Raw genomic sequence first — 12,373 nt, 5'->3', positions numbered from 1 at the left:
TTAATCTTATTTCAGCAGAGTAATCATCCCCTTCACTAACAGAGACATACACTGTCAGCTATCTACATAATTTGTGGTATACCATTGGTAAAGAGAGGCATTATACCCTAGTTCATAAAGTGCACAAAGCCTGACAAAATAGAACTTCCCTAACGGTCAAAAAACTAAACTAAACTACCGACTGTTCTGGAGCATAAAACAGTTTGTTCTTGGTGAGAAGACATCCGCAATTTCCACCCGTAGATGTAGGCTCTTGGAATGAATGCTACATTGTACATCGGTACATGGCTTGCCACAGGGACGTCAGCATTAACTGAATAGGCCCATTCACACTTTATATGATGAAATACCTCATTATTTTGTAATGTGAATGGATACTGTAAAAGTGGAAATTTTAGCGGTGTTGAAATTTTTGCACATTTCGTGCAATCCAAAACCAGCGCAAAAATAAAAGCATGCAAATAAAAAGCACGCTGGAACTGCGGAATTAAAAACACGCGAAACTCTTCTTACCCAGCCGAGCGTGAAAAATTAGTTGCGCGAAAATATCCACCTTCACAGTAGATTATTTTATTACTACCCTCATTATCATATCATATTACATTATTATTATTGCAATTACTGTTGTTATTTTCATTGTCATTATCATCACCAACATTATTGTGGGTGAGGGATGGAGAAAATAGCAAGATACAATAGAATGTGGCATCTGGTTTGAAAACCAAGTCACCCTGGATTGGTTTCAATGACTCGTGTGATTATCAATACGTTGGAAACAGGCATCATAAAAAACTACTAAAACAATATGCCATGGCAAGTGTTTCACACTTGGTAAAATGAGAAAGGCAGGTTGTTCCATTCTGGCTGTCTAACAGAGAATAGTGTAGGGCCTACATTGTCTGAATCCTTGTACAGAGGAGAATCCACGCCCAATGATGAGTTACCACAAAATATGTAGTAGACAGTGAACAAAGAGAAATCTTAAAGTTGTCATGGAAGACTTTTTCATGCACTGTGAAGGTTCATGCCTATGAATATCGACCCTGATTAAAAAAAAAAAGAAAAAAAAAAGATAATACTTTGACAGGAATGAAACTGAGACTAAAGCTTGACATTGTCACAGGGTCAAAGGCAGGATATCAAATCTAAAAAGTTCAGATAGTCTTGATCAAGGGGTCATCGGAGTGATTAGCAATTCAGAGAAAGTAAAGGAAGACTTTATAGTCCACTGAAACACTCGGGAATTATACAGCCTAGATATTGATATGCTTGTATACCTGGCAGTATCGTAGCAACTTCATAGCACTTTGAAAACACACTGTTGAAACTACAACAGTAATAAAAAACACAAGATACTAGCTTGAAGACCTCTTTTAATGCAATACAACTGTTGGACTTTTGTAGATTAATGGAACACTATCAAAACTTTTCTCAACAACCGAAAAGGTTGCGACTGGGCTTTGACGAAGGGTGGCTGTCCAATTCCTTTTATCCTAGAACATGCCCATATAAGGAACTCCAAAACTGAAACCGTGCTATATATATTTTTTTCCTCCCTGCCTATGAAGTAAAGAGACTGAAACTAAGGGACATCATAAAGAGCATGGGAGTTTGGAGTAGTCCACCGCAGAAGTGAAAGAAAGATGCATGTCTGTTGGGGTGTTAATACAGGCTTTGCATGCAGTCAAAACATTGTCGTTTTCACCTACAATACTGTCCCTACTTCCTGGTCTTATTCCAGAAGTGATCAGAACTGCTCATGTCTGTACAGTATTAAAAAACAAAGGGAGTAACAGGCACATACAGAGTGATTCAACAACTGTGTGGGAAAAAAGCCAGCAACTATTGTCAGGGACAGTTTCGAAATCTGTCTGCCTTCCATTCATGTCTCATTTATCAACCATGAACATTAATATGTGACCCACCACAACAAAAGGATCCTAAAGTCGCTGACGGCTGAGCCGAGAAAATTGAGTTTGAAGTCAGATCATCAAAATCAATCAAAACGATCTGATTTCTGTTTTTGGCATAATTTTACAGTCTAATGTATCATCTATCATCTGCCGAAATCTCAAAGCTAAATGATAAAGGAAAGGCAAGAAATTTGCAATTTTCTGGGCCATGATTTTTTTGACTTTCAACGGAACAGAAATGTGTCCGAAGATTTGGATTTAGTGCCGCAGATAGACTCTGCCCCTAGCAAAGAGGGAGTGATTTTATTGGTCAGTGCGTGGCACCTTTGTTACTGACTGGTCATGCGTAGACCGCTGGTGCTAAGCTCGAATGAACATCTCTGAGGTTGCTATGAACAGACCTTCTATTGTCACGAGGTGAAAGCTGTCTTACCTCCCCTTGATCACGATTGCGTCGGAAAGAAAAATTTGAAGGCCGTTTGCTGGGAACGCTGATTTCCTAGACCACTCGACATGATCTCATAAAATCAGCAAAATCTCTACAACCGAGTACCTTTTATGAGTCGTGTTATATACGAAATTACAGCGGAAGAGTAAGGTAATGATTTTATGTTATTTTCAGAAAATCGTCCTCCCCCGACTTTAGGATCCTTGTGTTGTAGCGGGTCACATATTCTCACAAAAAATTCAGCCAAAAATTCTTGCCAATAATTCCTGAATCATAGGAAAGGGAATGGTCTTGTTTAATGAAGTCAATTCAGAAATGTCCTTCCAAAACTATCCATCCCTGCCACAACATCAACTTCAAGTGCTAGTCAAAATCCCGACTGCATACAAAGGATACTGAAATGCAAGCAAATGAAAGCTGGCGTATTGTGAAGGCAGTAGAAGTGTGTTCAGACATACTTTACTTTATTTTACTTTAACTTTTAGAGAACAATGGTATAAGACAAAGCATGTTCACTGATTAAGGTTGAGTTAACTCCTGCTGCTCTCCTTCAAATTGATATGTGTGCATCCTGCACTGCTATCCCTCCACAAAAGGTCAAAGCAAAAAAAGAGAGAAAAAAAAGAAAGCACATTTGATCTACTTTGATTTGTTCCACACAAGACAGGTGCATACTAAAGTACAAGAAAATATAGCTCTTGTATGAAAAAAGTAGTTTCTCAATCAGTTTGAGAAACAAGAATCTGCAAAAGGGATCATCTTGTTTAACAGTCTTGCCTATCAAGGCACTGCCTTGGACAGTTACTAAAGTGCAATAAATATTAAAAGACTTTCCAAAAGGATATTTGCTCTGCAGGCTGAGAGTTAACAGTGAATTTCTACTTCAGTTCCAGTACCAGTTTTAGAAAGGGATCATTAGAGAGATAGAGAAAAGAAAGTGTAACAGGTTAAAAAGAAGGAAAAGGAGATTAATAAGGTGGAGTCATAGGAAAGGGAAAGATAATGGGTGGGAGGATTGGGGGTAGAGAAAAGGGGGAATACCCCATTTAGAGTTCCCAATAAAATGGCACAACCTCAAAGAGACGTGCTGTGTTCACCCCATATGATGGGGACTCTCACGGTCATGGCGCTAAGCACACAGCATAAGTCTGGGGCAAGTCTGAGGAAAAGATCGCACATGTCAGCCTAGTGTGAGTCTAGCACAACCTACAAGAGTTGTTTTTGACTCACGTTAGATGAGGGCACTTTATAAACAGTCTCGGGGCGAACGTGGGACACACTTCTGGGAGAATATAAAATGGAGTGATAGGAAAGGAAAAGTTTAATGGGTGGAAAGGATATGAAGGAAATCAAACAGTGTTATACCCCTTTCAGTAACTCACGCATTTTTGGCCAGCTGCCGGACCAAGCTAAATTAGCAAGCGCCAAAATTGCGTTCAGTAACTATAGCAGAGCCGCGCTACTCTTATAATGACCCAATCACACATTGGCCACATAATGGATAACTACCATGGTAACTGAACATGCGCTCCGGCGGAGGCATGGCCAGGTAATTGTGACATCTGATCGTGAACCTTTGAATTTTGGCCCGAGTCTGGCGCTGCGATCGTTCATAAACTCTTCTATCAGCGTCCCGCGCTTGGTGCTAGCTTACAGCAGGGCCAAAATAGCCCGAGCCTGGCGTGGGTCACTTTGGCTCGACCCATTCATAAACTCAAATCTTTACGACTTAGATTGGGCCTGGCCCAAGCCAAGAGAGTTACTGAAAAGGGTATAAGGCTAGGGCTACAGTACCTTGCATTGCTCCACTTTTAGCTGCGCATCGTCCAGCTCTTCCTTGATGGCGTCAACCTTGGCAGCATTCTCCTGGATGTTGCCCTTTCCCAGTGACGTGGCCCTCGATGCTGCATGATATCTTTAAGAAAGAAGCAGGATATAACCAATCCATAATTTATATAGGTCACTCGCTATATATCTCTATACCCATCTCCAAATCAGTTCTCAGAGAGTATTGCCATTGTAGCTGCAGTCATTCTAGTTTGTTTATTTGTTTTACAGAAAAAAGCAATTCGAATTTGTTCAAACGCCAACTCTCTTGACCACACCGCTCCACTTTTCAAAAAATTGAATACTCTCACTCTGTCTGACAGTGTCTTAGTCAAACTTGGTCTTTTTATGTATAAATACTCGAATGCAATTTTACCTGACATTTTTGATGGTTCTTTTACACTGAATTGTGCATTACATAACATTGAAATTCGAAATAAGGATAACATTGTGTTGCCATTTTGTCACTTGAGCATAAAGCAAAAAAATTCTATTTTATATAAAGGTGCTAAGTTTTGGAATGATTTAGATTCAATTTTTAAGAATGTATCCACTCAAAGTGCTTTTAAGTCTAGATATAAACAATATCTTTTAAATGCCTATTGAATTGTATCAGTCCATCTTTGTTAGTCTTGTTCTGTCTGTTTGTTTTATTTGTGTAATGTAGTAGCATATGTCTTTTACTCGTATTTCACCTTATTTGTCTATGTTATCTGTAACTGTCCTTAAGTAATCTGAATGTAACTCTGAATCTGCATTTGCATGTATATTCTTATGTATCCACCTCTCGCAAAGGGGATCACTTGTCTCAAGCCTTTGGCTTTCTTTGTGAACTCCCCGACACATTTTACTCTGTATACATTTCCATTTTTATGATTATCAATAAAGTGAATTGAAATTGAATTGAATTGTAATCATGCTGAATACTTTAAGAATTAGAGCTTTAAGTGTCACAAGGGCCCAAAACAGAGTCTGTGAGACTAGACTACACATCAGCTCACCTGGAAAAAAGAAAAGAAAAAAAAGATGCACAGGCCAAAGACACTAGACAGTGTAACAGCATTTATCACAAAAAATAATATCACTAATGTAGTATAACAGTGCGCTCTGTTATAATATTGAATATTTCCTTTACCATCCATTGTATGTGTCTCCAGTACGAGGAAATATCTTTAAAGGGAAATATCCTCAAAAACCTCTGTGGATTCAGTGAATCCAAAAAGATTAATAGACACTCAGTGAATGCCGAGGAGACTAAAAAATGCATTGAAAAGTCAAGTTATGGTTAATGTAATGTGTCATCCCTCTCCAGATTAAAAATTTACAACTTGTGATTCCACAGTAGTGCAATAATAATGAGATAAGCAGAATTGCCCACGCAGATTTTTCTAGTTAATCAAAAGAGCAATTGACTTAACTCCCCCAAAGGGACACAGAAAAATATTTGATCAAACATATGTCACTAACAAGTCAAGGGGGTTTGTGCTTTCCACACCAATTGAAACTTGTGCAATAAAAAAGAAAAGAAAAAAGAGAAGGTTATGAAGTCCCTAGTTTGGTGAGAAATTCTGAAAACAAGAAACCAACAAACAAAACTCTTCCCTTTAAACCACATATGCACACATCAAATTAATCTCACAAAGTAACAGCCTTCCTCCCACACACTTCACTATTATTTCAGCATGTTGCACATGCAGCACCAATCGTTTTAGTGCATATCAATCAAAAGCCCCTATTTTGCTGGTATTCAAATTGGCAGTATCGGAAACTGAAAGTTGCGCCGCGCGGGTGAATACATGGCTATCTAGCTGTCTGTGACTAAGAGTCTGGGCAGCCAAGAGGCCATTCACTCAGCCTGGCTGTCCTTTCCTTCTCCATTAGTTTCCCCTCCTCCCCCTTTCCCTCTGCTGGGGTGGCCCGGCAACATAAATTATCCTCGATGGAAAACAGACACACAAATTACTACAAATAAAAACATATCTGAGGGTAGAGCCATCTTTCCTGTATTGCACCCAAGAGCCCTGTGCCCCAGAGAAGCCAAGCAGACGAGCCCCTGAGGTACATAATACTACTAGGGGTCATGCTAACCCAAGGTCCAGACCCTCCGGCTCTAATATAGGTCGGCTGTGAGGTCTGTCAGAGGTATCCCTTTTTTTTTGGGGGGGGGGGGGAGGGTTGTAATGGTTAGACCTCAAGGGAGGGGGTGAGTCACGCTCTGTCTGTCAGCTGGGGATACCCCTTTCCCTCCTCCCTCTCTCTCTCTCTCTCTCTCCTCTTCCTACGCAACAGTTCAAGTTTACGGCCGGTGATGAAACATGGCTTCATGACCGAGGATGGGATCGTAAGGGGCAGAGTCGTTCTCTTCCTACATCGAGCCGACATCCGCCTGCGTGCTGCAAGTTACAGGTTGTTTCTTCCCCTATCTATTTTTATTTCTTGTTTTGAATCGTGGCAAGAAGACAACTTGAAAATGTGCACTCTGGTAACAACAGGTATGATTACACGGAACTTGCTGATGAGTTAACGTACATGAACCAACCTTTGGGGGACATTAATTTCTTTGAACAATTTTCCTGATGCTGATTACTTGCCATCGACAATGGGGCTCTTAGAAAACAAATATTGCAAAAAACTCAGTGTTTTATTTTATCTATCATTACAGGAAGGATCTTATTCCCTAAAACAATGAATTCACTGCGTTGCACACAATTACGTTATACCGGTATGGTGTTTTCCCCTGCCATCACACTATCAAAAGAAGCATTAACAAAATCTACAATGACATCTTTCAGAGCATGACTGCCAGTTCATCCGTAAACCAGTTCTACACAAGTGCTTCACATGACTACTATTCAAGCTGTAAACAAGACACGATCAATTAAATCGACGCATGGACATGTGCAAACCAAGTTCAAGATTTGCCCATCATACATGTAACTTCGCCCATGTCAGACAAGCAGCATATATAATAACAGAGCATCTGTTGCAGTGAGCGCCCCTTGTACAACACACTGAAGAGACATGAATGCATGGCCACAACCTGAGACATTGGAGAAAAAAAAAAAAATTGTATGCGAGTCATGAATCTGCAGTGCACTGCATCACTCATTTTGGAGACAGGCATTTCCATTTAGAAGTGAATGAGAAGGAGAAGAAGAAACTTGTACAGTATAACCTTAGTTGTCAGGCCACGTTGGGACCGGTGGTCGGTCGGATAATCAATCAGGCCAGATAAGAGAGATCTATGCTCAAATACAGCACTTTAAGTTTCTTGCATATCGTGCTAGAGGTATACACATGTTATTACCAATTCACTAATATTACAATTATCTGCATGGCGTTGTCATGTTTCGTACTTCATAAATTGATACCGACGAGTCGATGGATAACAGAAAATCTGGATAATCGATGGTCGGAAAATCGAGGTCCTACTGTAATTGGAGATAGCAATGATGTGATGGATTGCACCCTTAGCCTAGCTCCATAATCAGATTGTAACTGGCCGCTGAGTAAACTTCAAAATGAAATTTATGAGTTTGGAGTACAAAGCAACATTTGGTTTAAATCACATTTCTGTAGCAAGATGTGAAGTTTTGAAGAGCAGTGATCTGAGGATCTCAACTATTCAAACAAGAAATTATATATGCTGGGAACCAATAAATCATGAAGTTCATGAAGGCCAAAGTGAAACTGATCCCTGGTGAAGCGTGAGTACTATTTGCCTGTTGGCATGTGATGTGGTCACATGACTTCCTTCTGCACGGCTTCCCTGTCCCCAACATATTTTATGCCATGGTGAATTTGGGTCCTACACATCCTTGAATGATTGTCATGGCATGAAATGACTTGAGTGTGATCACCTCTTTGGATTTCATGGTGCCCTTTTCACGTGCAACACACAATGGGAAGTCTGAGATCCAACCAGACAAATTTTACTTGTAAAGTAACAACAATAACAACAACAACAACAAACAAAACAGAAAAACCTCTTTTTAGTGGTCAATCCATTGTTTTTATATCAAATTCATACAAAGGATGCAATAGGAACATCAAAGCTTCATCTTGAGATCAAATGAAGTCTGAGAAGACATTGATTTAAATTAATTTTAAGAGAAAATGCTAATATCCTGCTCCAGAGGTTGATGTTTTGCTACCTAATTCATGAGAAACTGTGTACCATGTATTCTTGATCTTGAGAAATGCAAACAAAACCAAAAAGGTGTTACAGGAACTATATGACCAATATGCACAAGAAAGAAGAACAAAATTACTTATATTCAGACAGGAATATGAGCATGTGGGACCAGTGCAATTATATCATGGTTTCAGCTGCTCCTAAAAAGGGACTGAGATAGCTAAAATTTTGCACTGAAAGCAATACTTCATTTAGAAACTTTACTCACAAAGACATTGTTTTGAGGTCTTCTGTCTTCAAGTCGTGGAATGAAAGGACCCAAATTTGAAATGTGGTCTGTAATGCAGACCTTTCAACCTTTCCAAATGAAAAATAGGGATGGTTTGGCTCATAAGTAGTAAAGAAAGAGCAGTCCCCATAGGAGTGTGTAGTAAAAATTATCAAGAAAAATAGGAAAATCTTATTGAAACAAGAGCTGGGAATGGAGAAAATTCAGATTCTTTTCTCCAAAATCAGAATAGTTGGGAGGCCTGGTAATCAATAGTACTTTGGTATTTAGGTCAGTCTAGAGTTGTGCTTCTCAACCTTTTTTTTTAACCCAAAGCCCAGTAAGATTGTGTATGGATCTTTTTGATTTCATTTCTGTCCAAGATCGGACCTACTGGATGAAAAGCATGGGTTTTAGGACTGCTTGATAGAGAGAAGTACTATCACAAAATATTCTGGATTCTTGCACTTGTAAAAGTGGATGTTTTCATATTTTTCTTCTTTTCCTTTTCTGTAGGGTCAATTCCAGTAAACTTTACCTACCTGGTATCTTTTATTAAGAATTATGTGGATGAGCGTACTTCTGTACATACTTAATTATCTAAAAAAAGTATTTGCATGATTATCATTATTATTATTATTTTTTTTGCATGTGCATTACAGTGCAAAGTTTATGGAGTGTCTACTGGTACACAACAAAATATGTTACATGTACAGTGTACAGTATTAGACAATGGGTTATCATTTATCAGAATATTATAGTCCTGTTATGTTTCATTGAGTTTAATAATGTAAGTGCACAAATTTTCGTGATGTACTAATTTTAGGCCGTTTTGCGCTACTTTCGGCTAGCACAAATTCTAACATCCACAAAAATACCTTCACAATTTTCTCTGCACATTCTATTAAAATGGGTTGACAATTGTGCAGTGTGAATTCAAGAACACGTGAATATTTTTTTGGGCCGCTCAACACGAAAAATTAATCGCACAAAGATATGGAAATTTACAGTACTCCTTTTAACTTGTAGTTCAAAAAAGAAGAAGATACAATTCACAACACTAGCCAGATAAGACAGTTTTAAAGTTAATTTTCAGGAGTTGACCAATCTGATTTATGCCTTACTATTCAGAAAATTACAAGTTACAGTTGTCAGGAGACAAGCAACTGAAACAATATAAAGATATTTTAGTATGAGTAGGCTAGACAAACTGAAAGCATGAGTTTAAAACCGTATTGTTTTTAAAGAAAGAAAATAAACTACCTACAGATTAAATTCAACTGCAATGGGCAGTTGACAGGGATTCCTCCACCTTCTCATGCTCACACACGCTACACTCCAATGATAAAGTGTGGCTCCTCGGTAGCCATCAAATGTAACAAGTCATTAACCTTGACCACTGAATTTGAGGATTGACAATTAGTTACCTTTGCATATAGGGGAAACACTGTCCAGTCTATACATTACACACCATTCCAAATTACATTCCCACTATCCTAGTGAACCTCCCCTAAAAGGCCACTGCGAGGGAAAATAGCCTCTTTTAGCTCAATTTCAGTAAGTAACTTTAGCTCACACTATTTCATCAATAAATTCATTTCTCTCCTTCCTACCGCATTGTATTATCATTGGACATTCCTAGATGGAAGTTATGGCTGAAAAATGCCAATTCTAGCCACAGTTCAGCAACCTTTGAACACTGGCTTTGCAGGATTTTAGCCCCAAATCAAATCCACTTTAATACCTGGGCCTACATAGTGTCCGACCACGAAAAGCTACTACAGGGTTTTTATGAAATTGTATTTAACAATATCCGGGGCTTACACAGTGGACAGACTGAATTCATACGGACAACCTGAACACACAATACCTTGACCAGTATGAAGGTACTCATTCTGACTACACAGCCGAATACAAACTGCTCAACGACTTTGCGCCATCTCAATAACGTCCCACGTTGACTATGTATCAAGTCTCTGATGAAACTAGATACGCCCTGTCTTCTTGCACCCTGCTTATTCCAATACCCAAACGCACTCTACAAAAGAGCGGACGCATGCTCTTGCACATGAATTGCTGGTTCCCATTTCAGTATGTAATGCTTCTATAGTTTCCTCCATTTACAAATGTATGATCAGCGTCTTAAGAGGTTTTAAGCACATTAAAGTCAACAAGCAAATCAAAACTCAGCATAATAAACATAAAGCCATTATAATGAGCAATTAAGTCATATTTATTTCATAATGCTTTCATAGTGGTATCACTCTTGTCATTGTACATGACTGTACTTCTGCAAATGATCATGTTCCCTTTTCTGCTCTGCTTTTTGTCATCTTCTTTCTTCTTTTCTTAGCAATTGCGCGATTGCACATTTCAGCTGACTTTGGGCTTATTTCTCGGATCCCCTATAAGCGCACTATTCTTCAAGCTCTAGTTGATGAAGACCCACCTAATGAGTCAAATCTTCCTATCGCACTAGGTAATGTTATCGCTTTACTATTAAATGGACCGAGTTTACTTGAGTCTTTTCCTTTTAACTTGAATATAAATTGTACTTTTTCTTGCCTCTTATCATTAAGTACATCTTACTGTTTAGTACAAATGTCAACAGTTTGTTGTATGTCGAAGTACCTATTCAACACAAAAGCAATTTGATTTTATGCAAAACTTTCAATATCTGGTTTTAGGCACAGAGCTTACCTGGAAAGCAAACCCTGGGCTCTGGATGTGGCTACCATACCATGTACTTTGTTATTATTTGTTTTGCTTTGTTTTGTTTTGTTTTGTTTTTTGTTTCAGTGTTTGTTTTTCTAAACTGAATGAATAAAAATGAAATTTTGGAAAATCTCGGACAGCATCAATTTTTATGTACATGCCAAAGTTATTAATATCATAAATCATAATGTTACTGTCTTTTATATATTACCATGAGCTGTGACCTGTTATTTTGGTTTCATCATTGTGATATTTCATACACTGTAGATCCTGAATATTTTGCAGGGGTTAATTTGGCGGGGGGTTTACTTTCGCCAATTTTGCTTGTCAAAAAAATTTGCGAATACATCAACTCACCAAATTACTGCACTCCTGTAATGTGAATATGAGGACAATGCACTTAGGTGCATCATGGGCAGGCACTGGCAGCAGTTGCACACAAATGCCTGACCGACTACATGTATGTGCACAAGCATGCCTACCCTGTATTATGCTGTGAGTACGTAAGCAGTATGATACTCACGTCCCTGATCGTGAATTCAGCCACCCGCGAAATTGTCTTTCAACTCCCAATTTGCAAAGTATTATGCCCAGAAAATATCTGGCATCTATACAGTATTTAAAATCTTTCTTTCCTATATTGTAATTTTGTATAGTACATCTGAACTCCTGTATATACACATCTGGCACTGTGTACATTGAAAGTAGCCCTGGAAATGCAAATCTCTGAAATAAACAAATGGCTGAAACAAATGTCACTACACTACTAGTCAACATACAACTCAGAGGCTATTATGTCATCTGATCATGTGACTGAAAGAAACGGAGTTAACACGTGCATGCAGTGCCAGTCCGTGCCAAGGTCAATATAAATTCAAAAGAAAGTGTATAGACTTGCATATAAGAAAGGCTTTTCACATTGTTTGTTTTAAGTCTTACAGTGGGATGAAACAAAATACAGTATATGGATTAAGTAGAATTGTAAATACTGATGTGGCAATTTTGATTAGAACATAACAGTGAATTTTGAGGAAATTCCAACAATTTGTTCAAAACTTATGAGTTTT

The 12,373-nt window shown here is 38.5% G+C and overlaps 1 protein-coding gene across 1 annotated transcript in view; it reads right to left on the bottom strand.

Annotated features, from left to right (window-relative positions):
• Positions 1-12,373, bottom strand: part of LOC139711823 (rho GTPase-activating protein 17-like) — a gene marked incomplete at its 5' end in the record, with an annotated part of 60,196 nt that overhangs the window by 31,685 nt on the left and 16,138 nt on the right. The window contains one exon of the mRNA XM_071623673.1: positions 4,156-4,276. Coding sequence (XP_071479774.1) covers positions 4,156-4,276 — 121 coding nt within the window. The remainder of the gene's footprint in view (positions 1-4,155; positions 4,277-12,373) is intronic.

The sequence above is a fragment of the Diadema antillarum genome, unplaced genomic scaffold, assembly GCF_040938485.1.
Source record: "Diadema antillarum isolate AM-2024a unplaced genomic scaffold, OU_Dant_1.0 seq00001708_RagTag, whole genome shotgun sequence".
NCBI lineage: Eukaryota > Metazoa > Echinodermata > Echinoidea > Diadematoida > Diadematidae > Diadema > Diadema antillarum.
The sequence above is the reverse complement of the archived record's forward strand: the minus strand, read 5'-3'. Positions and strand labels throughout refer to the sequence as shown.